General features: G+C 39.4%; 1 protein-coding gene across 2 annotated transcripts in view; it reads left to right on the plus strand.

Moving 5' to 3' along the window:
• MAST4 (microtubule associated serine/threonine kinase family member 4) overlaps positions 1 to 19,531 on the plus strand; it is a 277,346-nt gene that overhangs the window by 189,811 nt on the left and 68,004 nt on the right. For both annotated transcript variants that reach the window (XM_066181232.1, XM_066181233.1), the window contains one exon: positions 13,706 to 13,794. In XM_066181232.1, the coding sequence (XP_066037329.1) occupies positions 13,706 to 13,794 (89 nt within the window). The remainder of the gene's footprint in view (positions 1 to 13,705; positions 13,795 to 19,531) is intronic.

Consider the following 19,531-nt stretch of genomic DNA (forward strand, 5'->3'; position numbering starts at 1 on the left):
GGTGGCTGCCAGCAGCGCTGCTGGGGCTGGCATTGAGCTCTTGCAGCAGTTGTGTCACATGGGCTGTGGGCTGTTGTGGCTGCAGACAGTAAGTTAACTGATGTGCTCAAAATTAGAATGTTGACTGTAATTACCACTGCCTGCTTTTTTTGTCTCTGTAGTGGATGTTGCTTTACTAGTCGTTTTATGGGATACTTCATTCTTGACACATCAGGGTGAATGAAATCTTCATCGTGAAATTGTTCCTCTTCACGCTATTAGCTCATACCTTTTTACACACTATAAATCATATCCTTGGTTCATTTTCTTCCTTTTCTTCTTCCTTCTGCGCTGAGTCACTGGCATTTGCTTTCATGAATCTTCTGTGACCTACTTCTATTTGTGAGCAATTAGTAAATTGGTTTGGTGGTAAAATAGTTCTTTACCGGTATGGGTGTTTTTACAAGACAAAAGTACATGCAAAAGTTGTTTTAGTAAATTGCTTATAACTCTGTAATGTGTTTAACATGGTCTTAGCCTTTCCTCTGCACTCTGGTATTGATGTATAGATTGAAGTCTAGTATAGAAAGTATACAAGTTAATTCTATTTTTTTTTCTTGGTCTTGTTTCTGTGTTCTTGTGTTTTCATGAGAGAATATGGTGTTACCGTTGAAGTGGTCAAGGAGGGATGTAAATGAGAAATCAAACTTAGTTGATTCTGGAAATTTCTTTTTTTTTCTGTAAAACTTTACTCACAGTAAGCAATCTTGTTTAAGACATACTATAAATGGATTTTGTGGGCCAGATTGATTCATGTTGATATGCTTTGCTCTCCCTGAAAACTTGTAGTGTTCACCATGTACTGGGGTTCTTTGCTAGGATGGTGCTTCTAACTTTCCAGTTTCACTCACCAGCTTTTTATTAGGCATAACCAGGTGGATAAAGTCATATGGTGTTCTAGTTGTGCTGGGTCACCAGCTGTGGGAGGGAGCTTGGAGTGTGTTATTGCACAGAAGGATTTCCCTTTCCCTGAGTAATGCATCATTTTTTCTCAGAGCCTGTGTGAGAGGTCACAACCCAGCACTGTGGTGTTTTTGCTCTGGAGAAAACCTTAGATAGGCTAAAGGGATTCTAAAATTGAACAATGTTTGTGATTCAGCGACTTGGATTACTAAAGTGGCACAGCATGTCAGAGGAAAGGGATGTTTGATGACATGACATGAATGCTTTATCAGTACTTTATTTGCAGTGGCCTAGACAATTTGTTTGCCACACTATTTTTAATACTTTAAATGTACATGTATATATCATGCAGGTCTGCGGCTGCACGCTGAAACACGTAAATCATCTGATCTTTCCTGGCTTGTGTGGTGCTTGATGATTAAGCATTACCATAAAAAAAATAAAAATAGTGGTTGTCAGAGGCCCTGTGTTGTCATCCCCACTGGTGACTGTGCCTGGAGATGTTTAAATTGCTTCACTAGAGATTACTCAGACGTTTCCAGTTACCTCACTGTGACTATGCAGTGTGATGATCTACGCGTGTAATAGGTTGCCTTCCTCAGTAGCTATATTGCCATGTGGAGGTGAAGTTTGCTCCCAGACTTAGTCTGGGTGCTGGGTTTTATGCAGGGTTGATAATTTGAGCCGTAACTAGTATCAAGTTAATGTTGCTGGCACAGCTTTCTTAGTACACAATTGCTGTTGAAAAAGGCAGTTTGTATTCTCATGGTTCGTTTGTATTTCCTTATGGGGAACTTCCGAACCAGTAAAAGACTTTATCAATGGTGTAACTTTGGCTTTAGAAGGGATGTATGCTTATGGGACTATATCAGTTTAGATACACAGCTAACTCAAAAAAGTGTGGGTACCTAATAAAAATTTGTGGCAAGAAGAAATGATTTATGTACATTTGTAAATGGTGTCAACTATGTGCCAGCACGTACTTCATTTCTTCTCTGTTAAGTTTCTCATGAGGCTTTGTTAAATAAAAAGTAATGATAGTAGTTATGTCTGTTACATAAGCTCAGTAAAAACTAGATCAGACATACCTATTTTTTCTAACTGTTATTTATTGTTTGGCTAATAAAAGGGATATAACTATGTTCGGAAACTCCGGTGCAAACAGACTTTAATTTGTTACTGCTCCAGATGACAGGTGGGGAATGCCAGCTGGCTGGCCACAGGTAAATGTATGGTGGTGTCTCAACATGATGACTGTGAAGTGTTTGGTCACTTACCTTCTAGCATAAATTTGCGGATGTCTGGTTCCTGCAGAACAAACACTCCCTTTATGAAGGCTGCTGTAGCTGGCATTAATTGATGCCCTCTGCCACAGGCTTGACAGAGACCAACAGCTGAATGGGCACAGTGAATGGCTTTTTTTTTTTTTTCCACCTTCCCCTGGGAAAATAATGCTTCTAGATGCTTAATTATGATTTAATTAAAAAACCTTTGGTCAGCTGTCAGTGGGAGGGAAGGAGAATGTGGGTCTTACTAAAGAGAGGAGGGTCTTTTGTTTGCAAACTGCATTTCTGAGCTGCAGTCAGTGTGTGCACGCTCAAATGTGGGACACTGACAGTGCTGCCAGAGGTCTTGTGGGAGCAGACGTAGTTTTGAGGTTGAATGCCTTCCACTTAATTGTTCATATTCAGTCTCCTAACCAGTAAAGGTCATAGTTTTCAAGCACACATATTTTGCCCTAAATTTTGATTTTGATTTTTTTTTCCTTATTTTCCCTAAGTCCAATGCATGAACTGCTTGAGCATTACTAACTACTTAGGTCCAAACAAAAGGCAGGACCGTTAATTGCAAAAGTGTTTATATTTCTTGTACAGAAAGTGTGACACTTTAGTTATATAATATTGCCTCTTGAGGTTTTTAAAACCAGAGAAGGGAAAAGGAATAGGACCACTTTTCCTGTTATTTGCTTTGATTCACTTAAAAGATGCAAATTTACGTGACATTGTTTAAAATTAGGCATTTATTGCAAATTTTTGGCAACTCTCACATTTGCATGAAGAAAGAAGATAAACCACAGCAGTTAGTGTGACAGTGCTGCTGAAAGGATGAAGCTAATTTCCCTCACATGTCAAATGCTCAGTAGGCAGCTGTGCTTCATCACTGTAGTGCTTTCCAGTCTAGATATGTATCCCCACTTCTGGTTCTCAAGAGGTTAAGAGGTAACTTTTATGTTCTTAGTGGGAACATGTGTCCTCTGGGGCCTATCCGCCTTAAATGCTTTTCCCTTCTTTGTTTTTCTCCTTGCCCAGGTGGGAAGCCTGTGCAAGTAGGAATAAAAAGAATTTAGATCCTTGTCATGCTGGGTGTGATAATAAAAGAATTCAGACTCCTCTGCTACTGTGTTTGATCTGCTGTATAGTTTTCCTTCAGTCAGATGCATTGCTCTGACATTGTCTTACCGGTTCATTTCTTAAGTCTTTGGTAGTATTTGCTAAAGGTTTGAAGGCAAGTCATTTAATCCATCATGTGGAGCCTCATAGTTTTGAGAGAATGGGAGCTACCAGATATTTCAAAGAAGGAAATAAGCAGTCCTGTCCTGTCTGGACTTTCACTGCTCTTTTGAGTAAGAATGGATTGTTTCTACTTAATTATAGAAGAAAGGAGTCAGGTGTAATTATAATTAGGGGTTAAACCAGAAGAGAACTACTGAATTAGAACATGAAATGATATGAAATCTTACTCCTTCAAGCAGCTCCCAACCTCCTACCCTTGAAATTTAGGATGTGATTGCTTTAGTTCTACTACTTGAAGATTATTAGGAGAAAAAAAGGTGGAGGAGGGGTGGAAAATAAAGGGGAAAAAGATCTTAAAACTGTCCTAAAAATACTGTAAAATAACGGAGGAAAAAATATTTTTAGGATTTTGCCTCTTACTGGCATTTCTCCTGGGGTGAGTCTCTGGAGTACAGTGCAAAGCAGACGGTGTTTCATGTGATAAAGGGTGGTGTGTAGACTTCTGTTTTAATAAGCTCTGATTCTTTTCATGTGAAAGTAGCCTTGGCAACATAATTTTTTTACAGGTACCAACAAATAGAGGAGGTTTAAAGGAAGATGAAGCACATCTTCCATTGCAGGATGCAGGGCAAACGAAATAGTTTCTTGTTTTCTTCCGCCAACTTGAAGTGGATTAGTCATTTTTGTGGTGTCTCTTAGACATCTGCCAAGGAAATAGCCTTTTTAGGCTGTCTGCATGTAACTGCCTGATTTCAGAACATGACAGACTTCAACCAACTGGGACTTTTTGAGTATTGACGCCATGCAGACATTTTTAGCTGAGAGAAATTCCTTAAAGTTCCTTTCTGTGCTATTTGGGGAATGGGCTCACTGCTATGAAGAGGCCTGTATGGCCTATAATCCTGACCTGCCGATTCCTAGATACATGGTAAGTTAGGAGCAGTGGTGCTCCGAGCAAGTAAGGAGCAAAGAAACCCAAGAGGAGGTGAGTCTAAGGGGAAAACAGAGTGAGAAAGCTGGAGAGAAGGTGAACAGGTTTTCACTGTGGTAGGTAACTGGACAAACAGGTCTCCAGTCTGTAATCTGGAGACACTCCCATGTTTTATCTAAATTCTGAACTCTGCCGGCCTCAGTTTCAACAAGAGGTACAGAAAACTCAGGATATATGCTTGGCTCCCTGGTAGTACTGAAGTGACCTGGGGAACTGGCTGTGGTTAGTCCTTGAGTCTGGGTGGATGCTGTTCAAAGGAAATGTGGCTGGAACAGGACCTGTTTGTTTATTGGTCTTGTTTGGGGTTATCTTTTGAACAGGCTGACTGGGTAAAAGTTGCCAGTATATTGTCTGCTTTGGTCAGTGTAAATGTGGAAAAGGCTATTGCTCCCCATTGAGGGGATGGAAGGGTGAGGAGGTGGTCCCTCAGCTGAGGGGTCCCTTGTCTGAGTCTGGCTGTTAGTGTTGTGAGCAACAGCGACAGGGCTCCAGCCTAGCTCCTGAGCCAGGGACAGAGCCAGTGGCAAGCACTGCCTGTGACAGTGTCGGTACCACAGCCTTGCAGGCAGCACGCCAGCCAGCCTGAGGTGTAGTGGCAGCTCCAGAGGAAGTGGCATCCAAGATACTGACTCACCTCCGTCTGCTCCCCCAGTTTCTCCCAAGCTGTTAGCAACCAGCAGTGGGTCAGAGTGGAAAACATGCTGCCCCCAGCCTGGCCTCTGCCACTTGGTAGTAAATGTCTGCCTGCATTCTCTCAGCACAAGGGATGCTCCAGGACATTGTAGTGAGAATATGGAGTGATGAGGGTTGATGTGAACTGCAGGCCATGGCCCAAAAGCACAAGGAGGCCTCTCTTCTGAACCTCCTGTCTGCAGCCTGGATAGGCATGCCCTCTGGTAAATAGAGTATTTCCTGTCTAATGCCAACAGTTTCTGCAGGATTACCTACTATGCAAGTCACGGCACTACTTCATTTGGTTAATGCCTCTGAACTAGAGATGCTGTGATCTTAATGGGTGTGATGTATGGCTTTTTTAAAGATAGGACTTGTTATATACTATAAACCCCTCACAGTGGCTACTGATTTTGGCTTTTTTCAGTTAGACTTGTTTGTTTGTTTGTTTTGAGTGGGGCTGTAGTTTTGTTTTGTTTTGCTTGTTTGTTTTGGGGTGGATTTTCTTTGCATAATCCGAATTACGTAGCATGAAGACAATCATACATAGCAGTAATTTAGGCCAGCCCTGCGTGTTTTTTCTTTACATTTGGTGCTATCTTCCTAATTACACTTCTATTTTGAATGAATAGTATTTATGTATCAAGGAATTCAGTTACATTTCTCAGTATGATAGGAGACATGCTGCTTACCTAATAACTTGGTTTATTTCCCTTCTCAGAATAGAAAATAAACTATAAATTCAAGTAGCAGTGGGATTTAAATGATCCCATCGTCATGTTCTCAATGGGTTGTATGATGTGAAGATACAAAAATGTCATTTTGTGTATAATAAAGCAGAATTGCTCATTGGACTGGTCTTTTGTGATCCTGAGCATTCTTTTTGGGTGCACTTCTCTGCATACTCACTTTCGTTGTAGTACAGACTTCAACTTTTGTGCAACTATTTTGCGAATATTGTACAACTATGGAGTTAGTAGTTAGCTTAATACTTTTTTTGTTACTATAGAGATGAATATTTAATTATGTGAGTTAAATGTAAATCAGTGGGTTTAGGAAGGTTCAGGACAGATAGAAGTACACCATTTTAATTTTGTGGATGAAATTCTGATTTCTTATAAACTACTGATTATTCTCCTGTGGAAGAAGAAGAAAAATTATGAATCAAAATCGACTAGAGTAAAAGTGAGAGCAGTCAGTGAAGCTGAATGCTGAACACATCCTAATAGCAAGTTCAGTTGAGAAGGCATAATGATCTCCCTAACTGTATTGTGGTACTCTGTGTAAAGGAGATTGAGAAGCTCTCTACAGTGTAAGAAGTCTTTGTGTCGGTCCCCCTCAGGTCTGACCATTGGAGATTTGGCAGATGCTTTTGCAATTCTGTGATTTTTCCTGGCGTCTGTTTTCACAGTGATGCTGTCTTGCGTATGTTTGAATCCTTTAGCCAGTCCATGGAGAGGGTGATTATACATCTAGTTGATTGCATTTTATGTTTTATTTTCCCTGTAGATTTTCCTTTTTAGAAATATGAAGAAAAATACTGAAGTCTTTTCTTTCCTCTGATTGAGGAAAGGGGAATTTCTGATGGCATGGTGGCATGCTGGTAATTGGTGTTAATGGTTTGGGAGAAGGGTGTTGCATGCACATTTTTCAGGTACTTAGAGAGCCCCTGTAGCTTACTGCCCATGTTTACTTGGCCAATAGCCAAAGCCCTCAATGTAATGTTACAAAAGTTCGGGACAGACCACCGAACTAGGGCTGCCAGCTGCTGCGTACCTCACCTTAGTGTGCTGTGCTCATTATGTTTTGACAGCACTCTCCTCGGACTAAAGTTCACCTTGCTTAAGTTGACTAAGTGTTATATACAAAAGACGAAAATCTGAATCCTTCCCTACATTGTAAAGCTTAAAATTTAAATCCCAGTAGCCTATTTTTCCCAGCTTGTTACAGACTGATGTGGAATAATTCCTGGCAGAGAGGGGATATATAGTAAGAAGGTTTGACTGTATGTGCAATGTTGTAAATTTTGGGTCTTAGATACATGTTAGATATATGTAGATACAGATATTGCATATATTTTATGCATGTAAATATGAATGTGTATACGTATGTGTTTGTATACATATCTATATACACATACCAAATTTGGAGAGTGTATATGCAGACATATAGTCTAGTTAAAATATATCAGAAAATACTGCTAGATGATAGTAAATTGATGTGAGTGTGAAATACTGACAGCTCTTAAAAGAATAAAATGAAAATTCTGTGTGTTACTGGTGCTGTATTTTACTTGAATTCAGACGATTTGCATATTTCTCTTAATTATTGTATCACCTTGAAAATGTAACTCAGACAGAAAATACCTCTTAAAATTGTAAACCTTTGTTTCCTTACTCTTTAGTCTTTCCCGGCTGTAAGTTAGAGCAGTCAGTACCTCTGGATGGAGTCTGTTGATTGTCCCAGTGTAACTGATTCGGCAGTAATCAGTGAGGAAAGTTCTTGGCCAATTTGTTTCCTTGCAAAGAGCAATCTAGGTGTGAACTGGCGCTAAGTGTGGGCCCTGTGTTACTTGGACTTTCCAGGTCTGGAGATGCTTCATCAAATACAAGCTTAAAGGCTACTTTTGACAAGGAAGCTGCTTGCAGTATCGATGTGAGTCATCTCTTCAGGGCAGCTGGTTTTTGCATTTGTTCCAGTTAATATCCCACAGCACTTGTCTGGGTTCTGGAGCACATGGAAGTACTCACTGAACTGCTTTTTAATGTAGAAGGCTTCTTCTTTAAAAACAAAGTAAACCAAACCAACCAGACAAAATAGCCAAGACAGACCAAACTAAATTCCTCACTTCAAATGTTCTGGGTTTTTTTAAGTGCTCTGTTCAATGACTCTTCGGGGCTGGTGTTGCTGAAGATAATAAACTATGATGTCATACTTTAGCTACCTTCAAAACAAGTTAAATATAACTGAAATAGAGCTTAAATTTAACTGTATAACCAAATTAGAACTTAAATTTAACTGTATAACCAAAGTCACAATATCTCAGGTCTTGCTGGGGACAGCATGTTCCTGCTGGGGTAGTTTTCAAGTATGCAATTTTAGCACCAAAGAAAATACAACTACCTCTTCTATCCCTAGAGCCTTTATAGGAAGGCTGCTCTTGCTTTATTAGTGTCTCATGTGTACATGGTTAGGCTTTGCATTTTGGGTATGGCAGTAATTAATTTCTTTTTACTTGTATTGGCAACTAAAACCATTTGTTTGCAGCCTCTTCTTAGAACGGAAGAAATCCCCTTTTAATCTTTGCCTCCAGCTAAACAGCTATATATTACACTAACACCAGAATTAAGATGGTGTGGAGTAGTGCTGTGCTCAGCATAGCCTGTGAGAGGTGGTGAACTGTCGTAATAGCTTACAGTCCAAATCCATCTTCATTACAAGTGTGAATATTAATAATTGAGGATGGTGAAATGAAATAATTATAAATTATAAAGGCTGATGCCATATTTCCCATGAAAAGCCTGACAAGTGGTAACCTGTGACAAAATAGCCTGCTCTTCCTACTTTCTTTGAATAAATAAAAGTGATTAACCTTCACTGCCAGTAATTTGTTCATCTATTAGCCCTCATTCAGAGGAAGAAATTTCCATTTCAGTGCATATCTTTCGCAACCATTGCCATTTCTTGATCGCTGTACCGGGAAACCTGCGTTTCAGCTCTGGATGAAGTATTGTCTGTCCTAGAAACACTGCATTTCTGCTTCAGCTTTTTATTCTGTTTAATGTTTCCAGGAGATTGTGGAATGCAGCTCTGTTTTAACAGCCATCCTTGTACTCGAGTATTGTGCTTTGCAGATACCAGTCTAACAGTTCCCCTCATTTCTACCCAAATAGTTTTTGCCTGACACGGGAAGAATTGTGGCTATTTAAGGAGCAGAGTAATCAGGCTTTATGCAACTGGGTTGCATCTTTCAGCTGCTGCTGTTCACCCTGGCTTTGTTACTATAGAAGTTCAGCAAAGCACTTTCTGTGTAGTGTCTTCTGTTTGTTTTATCATGAGTGCTTCTCATCAGAAACGTTGATGGTAAGCAGCTGGAGAAGTGATTTGGAGTTAGTGTATTGGGAATGATGCTGGTGGTGGGGTGAAGGAGGAATTCCCCCACAGTGAGGCATGGTGAGAAGTCAGGATAGGGAGGAGAAGACTGAGTGGGCAGGAGGGTCAGTGACAGAGAGCAGGGAGGTACGACAGAACTTGTCTGGGGGGGCGGATTTGGGGAACAAATAGGAAATTATGAATTGGATTCTAAGATAAGGAGCAGTGCCATTTGTCCAGGGCACTGCTGGTACAGTGTAAGGTCAGTGACTTCCACATAGGTAGTCACCCAAGGAGGAATCAAGTCCAGGAAGGATATTTGTGGGGCAGAGAAGAAGGCGAAGGGCAACAAATGTAAACTTTCTGTTCTGTTCAAGTTTTCTGCATGCCCCAAAGTTTAGTTGTTGTTATATGTGACTGGGTTTGTTTTTCTGTGTTCTCCTCTGCTCTTTTTAATCTTGTAAAAAGATTTGCTCTTTTTGGTTGTTGTTTTTGTTTTGTTTGTTTGTGTGGTTTTTTTTGTTTTGTTTTGTTTTGGTTTTGGTTTTTTTGTGTTTTTTTGTTTTTAAGTGTTCTAAGCTTTGCATCTTACCTGCTGCCTGACTTGCTAGTCTCTTCTTGGCATGCATCCTGATCACAGCATGAAATTCAAGGCTTAGAGAGTTGCATTTTGAGGGTTAGTGCTCTGTGGTTTACCAAGGTTTATGTTTCCCTAAGTTACAATCCCTGTAGAGTGTTCCTGCATGGCTATAGCTTTACTGCAGACAAAGAGTCTTTATTTCAGGGCAGCCTCTTATCAGTTGGTTTATCTTGTCAGATTTGAATGGGAGAAGAATAGTTCTATGAAAACAATAGAACGGGAAAGTTACTTGATGTGTTCAGAGATCTAGAAAAAACTATTTCGTCTGCAAAGTGGTTTTAACTTCTGAGATTCTTTTGTATAAGGAAGATTGCTGTTTCAAGGCTAAATACAGTTCAGTAAGTAATGCTTTGATACTTCCTTTGTGCCACCCTGCTTCCCATTTGTAGAGTTCTGGCAGCTTAGATCATCTTTCAAGGTTCCCTGAAGTTTATTTTTTTTTCATCCACAAAATGCCTCTTTTATAATAGCATTATTTTGAGGAAGGAATTGTGTTTCACAGATTATACAGGATGGATTACATTGTTTCAAAATCTTTGTGAAGCACCACTGAAAAACAAAGCTTACAGTGAGAGCTTCAGGATGGATTTGTCCTTCTATGCAGTGAGTTGCATCTTACCTTACTGGTAAGGCAAATAGAGGAGACTTCATGTATTGTTTCTTTCTCAATAGAACATTTCATTTGAGTATGATAGAAGATAAATTCTCTCTGCAGCCACATCTGAGCAAGTAGCAAAGATGTTTTTGAAATGGCAGCAGGGGGGGAAGATTTCTAATTACATAAGATCTTGATGTTGAGGGTAATGCTATCATACTCCCCAGAATGTTAAAAATACACAGGCTCCAAAAAAAAAACCCAAAGATGAGTTTATCAGATGTCTTTGATAATGATTTGTGAAAAACATTGCACATTCAACTGAGAAATGTAAAGTTTGGATATTAATGTAAAAGTGAATACAAGGCATTTGTTTATTTGCATAGGGAAATCTGTCAAAAGTGATAAAAGTCTCAATTTCTAAAAGTAAAGGCAAGTGATAAGTAAGTGCAAGGAATCATCCTTGCAGCAAAATCTTTGAAGGGTATCTAAAATTTTTGTGCTTTATATGTGTTACTTTCTTTTGCCAGAAATTGTGGTGATCCTTTAAATCCTAGACTTTAGCCACGCAAAACTGCTTTCAAATCACATAATGGGTGCTCTGAGCCCCAGCCTGCACCAGAAATGTTTATAGTGATACCATCACATCACCATGGATGGATGCAATCTCTGTGTCTTTTAATTAACGTCTAATGAATACCTGAAGTTTTTTCTGGGTTCAGTTTTAGATTGGAGAATTGCAAAGGAACAGTTATTCAAGCTTTTGAAACAAGAGTAGCAGATAAAGGAAGGAAAGTTGGCAAAATTACTGCATGAAGCCAGAAGGAAAATTCTGGACCATTCTTCGATAGAAGAGGAATTCAGTGACTCTTTGTCTTGGTTTAGATAGACAGGTATCTGCCAGGGAGGGTTGGAGTCTCCCTTAAAATGTAAGCTCCTCCCCCCTTTTCCAAATTATCATAAATTTGCAGTTAACAGGCTGTCAGGCAAAGATTTTGGGAATAGGTATAGCAGTTCTTTACTAGGGATATAAAAATACAGATGTTGTAGTACAGAAGAATAAGCAAACAAATAAACAAACAAGAAATCCTAGAAAACCCTGACAGAGTCAGAAATACAACCTGACACCCTGTTGGTCAGGGTGTTGGAAGCAGTCCAAAGTAAGCCCTCCTGGAGTGGCAGATGTGGTTCTGTTGGAGTAGAGATGGTCCCGTTGAAGAAAAAAGGGTCCAGTAATGGTGAGATGAGTCTGGTCTTCCTCCAGGGATCCAGTGGGAAAACTGGATGCCTAGTGGGACTGGGGCTCCTTTTTATCTAGGTTATGATGGTTTGGCTCCTCCTCCCTGTGTGGAGCAGCTTACAATAGTGCAGTGTAATGTGTAATGTCATTGATGAGCTCTTAATGGTCCATTAGCAGAAGACATTCCCATGGAAGTAGTGAAACAATGAAAAGAGATAAGTAGCACTCCATCATCTGATAAGTGACACTGGCCCATTTGGGCAAAGATAAGCAATTCTGCTCCACCCAGATGGAATAGAATAATATGCTCTTTACAAAACCCATGACACTCTTTACCTGGACAAAATTTAGAGAAGGGACGAAACAATTAAAACTTTCTTGTCTAATGGAATATGGAATATTTGCTTAGGTTTCGTGATTGAAAAAGTAGAAATTAATCTGGACAGATTACTAAAAACATATTTATATGATTTCATATTTAAAAAGCTATTCCTTTTTGTTTGGCTTAAAAATTGCAGTGTATGTTTTAAATAAGTTTTGGCTTTTCCAGTACTCTAAATATGCACCTTGGAATAATTTTGTACATTCTTTTCTTAAAAAAGTCTACAGTAATTATGCACTAATGGGTTAAATCACTGCATGTAATAATTAAGTAACATGGCAAAACTTTGTGAAGCATGTAAATGGACTTTGCATTAACCTATTAGATTTGGGAGTGGCACTCTTGCTGCTTCACGAAGTGTTTTTCAAAGGGAGAGTCATCTTAGTGTTAGATTTTTTTTGCATATTTCAGATATCGTCTATACTGATTTCAGACTCAGCTTTTCCTCTACTTTTTTTTTTTTTCTTTATTCTCCTTGTCTTCTGTATTACTTTGGAGTACTTCTGCATCTGTTTTTCTTTATACTATTAAACTCCATTCATTGTTTTTTACTTTATTCAATTTAACCATATCAAGACCAATTAGTCTTGCTTTCTGGCTGTTACATAATGAGAGATCATCATAATGTTACAAAATTCATATTTTGAGATGTCTAGAAATAAGATCTGAATCTGTTTTTCTTGATATCTGCTTTGCTTATTAAATGCTTTTGTGTATAATTTTTCCCCATTTTAGTAGTTTGGAGTTTTTCTAAACCTTTACAAAAAGTTTTTGTAAACGTTAGTATATGCACTTCAGTTTATACACAACTAAGGTCTTTTAGGTCAGGATAATAGTTTCCGTCTGGGTGAAAGTTTGGATTGTTGGGGATTTATGTTTATGAGAATATTCTTTATAGTAGAATGAGGGAAAAAGAAAACTACTTCTGCCAACAAATATATAAAAACTGTATGATGTATTTAAGAAAAATACCTCCTTTCCTGAGTTTAATAGATGCGTTAATTTACTTTTTATCTTGTTTAATGATCTTGTGGTATGGGAAATTAGTGGCTTTGCAGATGAAAAATGTATGAGTAAAAAAATGCATTCATCTTCTTAGCCATCATCTGTTTCGTTGACAGAAGGCACAGATATGAAATTTATCTCAATAATTAGATTTATAATTATTATATCATTCTCAGATTGATTAATCTTGTTTTCTCTTGCGTGTGATTTCAGGCTACAGTTCATGCAACAGAAGCATGTTTAGTCATTGTATGGTGATTGTAAACTTGAGATTGTGTTTCACATATTTATTTTCAATATTTTATAAAAAACATATGGCAGAGAAATAAGCTGTAGTCAGAGAAGAATATTTAGTAAATGACTCTACAGGGAAATGCTGGTCATTGCACAGAACAGCAAACGTGCAAGCCTGAAAACTATCCATGGTGTATTTTCTTTGAAAACTTCTGGTTTTGCCATTATCCGTTACGATCGTAGACATCCTGGACATGTCCACAAAAACAACAATAGCTCTGATTTTTAATAGGAAACTGGGAAGTCAAGGAACTCAGTAGCAGAGTCTCAAAACGCCCATATGTGGTACATGCTGTATTTCTGATGCTAATGTCGTCTTTCCTCTCTTTTTGCCCACAGCTGTAGAACAAGTAACAGGAAGAATTTGATGGGCAGTAGCCAGTCTCCAGCTCTGCCTCGGCCTCATTCACCACTCTCAGCTCATACAGGTGATTTTATAACTATGCTACTACTGCTATTATGAAATTCTTAAGGTGTCTCTGTAACTGTAGGAAAACATTCTCTGTTTTTCTGTGAAACTGTTCTTTTCACTGTTTGTGATAGCAAAAAGTTGCATGTCATTCCATCCAAATTTCTGGTGTGCATTTAGATCCATAAATCCTATGTTATGATCAGGAGCAGTCTGAAAATATCATGGAGCTATTTTTTATTTCCTCACCTTGCATTCTGACAGTTTTTCTCTTCCCCTGCCACCACTGCTCTTCCTGTAGCTTGTACCACATAATGAAGGTAGTAGAGTCTGTGTTACATTCTGTTCCTGGTATTTCTGTTCGCTAGGATTTATAGTGTGGGCACTTGGCTGGTAGTTGCTGTGCTTCACTTTGCATGTCAGTAAATTGGTGATAATTTTGTTTTTCTCTTAAAACATCTGAAACACTTAAAGCTTGAATGAGTGTCCATAAATAAATATTTTATTAATAATAATTGCCTTAATTTTTAAAAAGGACCGTTTTTTATCACCTCACATTTCCACAGAGGTTTATTGTCTTTTTATTTTTGAGGGTACATTGGCGGTAACTACAGGCCAAAGTGAAAGCACCACGGTAATCCTTCTGTAATCAATGGCACTGAATACTCTGGAGAACTGCTCTCAGGGAAGTGCAGAGCTTCACATGAATTTTTGAGGTATATTAAGGCATCTCCAGTATTCTTGTGGAAGCAACATTGTTAGAGAAAATGTGGTGGTGATTTTCACTTTCAGAAGCAGCTGTCACAAATAGGAATCCAGGCAACATGAAAATTAGTGAAGAGTTCAAGGCAGCAGAGCATTTAAAACAAAAAACCTGAAACTGGAAAATTAAATGTTGGAATGTTTGGAATGCCATTTTGGGTCTCCCAAATACAGAAATTTCCATTTGGAAGAGGAGATTGTGGTCACCATAAAAAGCGTCCTTGGTTATGCTGTGCTGACTCGAGGAAAGCAGTAACATTGCTTGCTCTGGCATGTCTGCTGCTGTAAATCACTATACCACCTGTTTGGAAATGGAAACCTTGTACCAATGATGCCTGGTGAACTCAGAAGTATGGACTGACCAGCATGTGTTACCTGGGATTTGTATATAGGTTGTGTATTTGATAAATGCTGGAAAGTTCCTGTCTGGCACTGGACTCAGGCTTTCAGCAAGTTGCTTCATCTTTTGAATTGATTTCTCAAACAATAAGAGAGAAATAATATTGCTGATGTCACAGCTATTGTCAAGTGGCTCTGAAGGTTTAAAACCAATTATATAATTAAAAAGACAGATTAAGTGTAAGCAGTTATTTTCCATAAACTCAGCAGTATGTGCTGTTGATTCAAAAACGTATTATAGAAATCTGACAGCTTCTCCAATTACAGGATACAGTAGGTTCTCTTATTTGGATACTTCCAAAGGCATGTGTGCTAGACACTTGAGCAGCACTAGTAAATCTCATCATATATGTGAGATGAAAATGTTCTTGTGCATGGGCAGCTCTGTTATTAGCTTGCTACTGTGAATGGCTAATCACAGTAAATACTCACACAACCATTGGTTCCTAGCTCATCTGGCTAGTGTGCCTTAGCAAGTCCTTACATCAAATCCCTGTGAATGTCACCCTAATCTGCACAAATAAAAAAAGGTGCACATTTAATAAGTTGAAAATTTTCCTCTGCATATGCAGTTGGAGTTCACTGTTTCAGGTGTTTATTATCTATAAATCCATGGTAATGTCAGACTTGAGAGGCTGGATTTATAGTGATCCTGTTATTTCTGTGTTGTCAGAGCTGCTGGGTGTTAGACTGCTCTAGCTTTTGCACACTGAAATTGCCTCCCTGCTCTCTGTGATGGCATGTACTGAAGGCCTGTTTCCTTGGAAAGTGTGGTAGAGGGATGTGACAAGAGACAGTGTGTGCTGTACAGCTTGCTGGGTTTATTCTTTTTGGCCCTCCTTGCTGAGAGGAATTATTCCAAGTCAGAGAGCCCTCCCTGACTCCACTGAGAGAACCTGGTATATCTCCTGTCCAGCTATAGATGATTTTAGGGTGTTTTTTGAATGTGAGATTCTCTTAGAAAAGTTCTTTAAATTGGAAGTTTTTACTTTACAGCCTGCTACTTTGCTGCCAGATATCTGCCCAGAGCATGTACGTCAAGCTTCAAGTCTCAGAGGGACTGAATATGATCCTCTAAAACCTTCATATATTTCTTACTAATGTTTGCTGTTGGAAGAGGAAACAGTACAAGAGGGAGAGGCAAACAAAAGAATTTGCAGTCCTTGAGGAGCATGTAGCAAGCTGAATGTGCAGCAGAATATCAGTGCTTGCATTTATTGAAAACAGTTTTATTCATCAGTCTGTTCTTGACTGAAGTGTGGTAATAACATGCATCTTTGACAAATACGTTCCAGTGAGATTATGCAGAATTTGGAGGACGTTGGAGAGCATGTGCGCTAGGGTAGTTTTTCTTGTGTGTCGTTACAGTTCTCTTTCATTCAAGCAATCTTCCCAGGTGAATGCAGGCTGAGGATCAGGCTGCATGGATGCTGACATCTGATGTAACTTTGTGAGACCATTGCACAATTTCTTGTCACTGAGTTGTCAAGGAAAATACTGATTCTTGCATCTGCCTTTTAAGGGACTCAGTCTAACTGATGAGAAAGCTAGGAACATTAGCCATTGAGGACTCTTTCAGTATCACCTATTCTAGAAACCTTTAGCTTCCTCACCTTGCATGTTAGGCTTTTTCTTCTACCAAATCACACTCCTCTCTCTGTTCCCTCCACTCAGGTGCTCCATATGTCTCTGGGGAGAGCCTGCTGAAAAGAATTCCATTCATTGCTCTCATTTAAGTGGACTAGGTTCCTAGTGTTTGTACCATCTTAGCTCTCAGCTATGATTAAAGCACAACAAAGGGATGTGTATGTGTATATATATATATATATTTATATTTATATTTATATTTATATTTATAAAGCACAACCTGCTGTAACAACTAGGTACCATGCAGCTGCTTACCCACTCATACCATCCCCCTACAGCAGGTGGAAAAATTAGAAAAAGAAATAAAAGTAAAACTTGTGAGTTGAGATTAGAACAGTTTAACCATTGAAACAAAAAAAACGCCAACCAGTATTACTACTGAAGATAACAACAATAAGAATAGTAGTGACAAGGAGTGAGTGGTGTATTAGAACCAAGAGAAACAAGTGATGGGCAGTACAATTGCTCACAGCTGCTGACCAGTGCCCAGTCCACCCACAGCAGGAGTCAGCCCTGCTGGCCAGCTCCCCACAGTTTACATCCTGGACATGGTATTCTGTGGTACGAAACATCCCTTTGGCCTGTTCAGGTCAGCTGTCCTGGCCAGGCTGCCTCCCAGTGTCTTGTGCATGTGTTCACTGATAGGGAATGGGGCACTGGAAGGTCCTTGGCTCAGCAACAGCTAAAACAACAGTGTGCTGCCAGCAGTACTCTCATGCTGAACACAAAACCCAGCACTCTCCCGGTGACTAAGAAGAAAATTCTATCGCAACTGCAATCAGTATGTCCTTTGCTTCAGACTATCCAAGTTAAATGGAATCAAAATTGTCACACTCTTGAAAATCCACCCAGGATCAATTTATTTTAGTTATCATCTTAATAGTCTTTAGTGTTATCCTTGGCTTTGTGTGTAGTCCTAATGAGATTATTGGCATTGCTAGGGAATTCACTGCGCTAGAGGCATCTGAAGTGAGTATTTCATTCTTTGTGAGTACACCCTTGGATTCCCTAATAACGTTTTTCCCTTCATTGCTTGTTGAGAGCAAGCCAGATACATACTCAGTTACCTTTGTTTGCGTGGCATGCTTGGGATAATTTTATTTGGACCACTAGTTAAAACTACTTGTGTTTTTACAAGTAGTATAAATCTCCCATCTCTGAGGACAGAAAAGTGCTGTGATTCCTAGGTGTCAAATGTAGCAAAGTGAGTGAAGGTGTTCCGGAATCTCAGGGTGGGGCTCTCTTAGAGTGCACTGCATAAGCACTACTGCCAGTGTCTGTGGCCTTCCTCAAGAGTATTTTCATCTTTGCTATCTGCAGAGCAATCATTTAGAGGTCTGGCTGCACCTTTGGAAGCAATGTGCCATAACTTCAGATCTGCTGAAGAGCTCAGGTAGCTACTATTTAATCATCAACTGGATTTGAGTTAGCCTCAACAGTTTGGATGTGAATAGGATTGCTCTGTTTTAGAAGACGGGCATCTTGAATGTAAGCATACTTCTTCAAGGTGCATTTTATACCCATGTTCTTCCTTGTAGACCTGTTTTTGATCCAGATGCAGTCTGAACTGGAGGTATCAGCTGTTCTCTAGTTTAGATAGATGTTCTTTGAGGAGGAGGACCAGTGGCCGAAGTTTAGGGTAATTAATAATTGCCCCATATAACGAAGTCTAATATAGACATCTCAGGCAAATTACCCCTCACACTCTCCCCCCAGAATTTTCATTTTTTTGCCCTGGAGATAATAGAAGATTTTTCCTACAAGGGGATTTGTTGTTAATCTTTACAGATGCAAGCTGATTTGGACAAACACTGAATACTTACATGAAATTTTTTAACTGTTAGCTGTACCATCCTAGTCCTACTCAGATTCATGTCAGATGGGAGGGAGAAGCAGTGAGACAGCACCACACTGATGAAGTAAACAGATTGTGCAGAATGCAAGTAGTGCATGAGTGGCACCTGTCAGGGAAGGGGCAGATTTGTTTGTAAGCAACAGTGACCATAAAAGCTCGTGGGCTACACTGAAGAGTTATTAGAGCAGTATGTAGTCCAAGGCATGGGAGTAGACAGAGAGGTGTAAGGTCTGAGACTGAGGATGATAAATGGGATAGGAAAAAGACAGTGTGTACAGCAGATATTGTGTATCTCAGTTATGTATGTTAATTGCTGATACAATATATGCAAGTCCATTTTCCTCTAAGCAGGACCTGTAGCTGCTTGCAGAGATAATTTGTGTCTGGAAAGTCAGACTTCAGTTTGCTGCTGAAGTCTCTTGCTGTGCCTTATCCATACATGTAAAGATAACACAGTATCAGCTTTCACTACATAAAGTGTTTCTGTTTCTTGCAAAAATAGAAGACATGCTAGGTAATAGCTTTAGGCTCATAATTATTAGCAACTGTCTTAGGTTAGTTGTCTGGACATCATTTCCCTTTAGTATTTGAGCTGGAAGGTGTTAAACCTGCTGAAAAGTACCTCTGATTTTTCCATGAGCTGTTGAATGCATTGAGAATTGTGGGATACCAAGAGTTGCAGCATTAGCTTGGATGGTACCTGGTGCCCATCATGTTAATGGGCTTTTCCAGCTGACTGATGCTGTGTAGGCAGGTCATCTGCACCACCCAACCTGCTAAGTGAATGATTATAATCTTAGCAAGTCAGGGCATTCAAGTGTCCCCACCTCAGTAGTCACAGGAGCTTCTTCATGTGGGTGATACTAACCCCTAATGGTTAATAGTCACATGTGATGCTTTTTAACCCTATCTGCTGAAGGAGCAAGATTTAGCTGTTAGGAGCAATGCTGCACACTTTATTAGTCTGTGTTTTAGGAATATTCCATGTGGTGCCACTGAGGTGACTGGGACAAGAATTGTAAGATAAGTAAGAAACTGTTTAAGGGTATAAAGTGGCTTGTGCTAAAATGAGGGATATTATACAGTGGAAGTG

The sequence above is a fragment of the Chamaea fasciata genome, unplaced genomic scaffold, assembly GCF_029207755.1.
Source record: "Chamaea fasciata isolate MVZ Bird 193981 ecotype frontalis unplaced genomic scaffold, bChaFas1.0.hap1 SCAF_4, whole genome shotgun sequence".
NCBI lineage: Eukaryota > Metazoa > Chordata > Aves > Passeriformes > Sylviidae > Chamaea > Chamaea fasciata.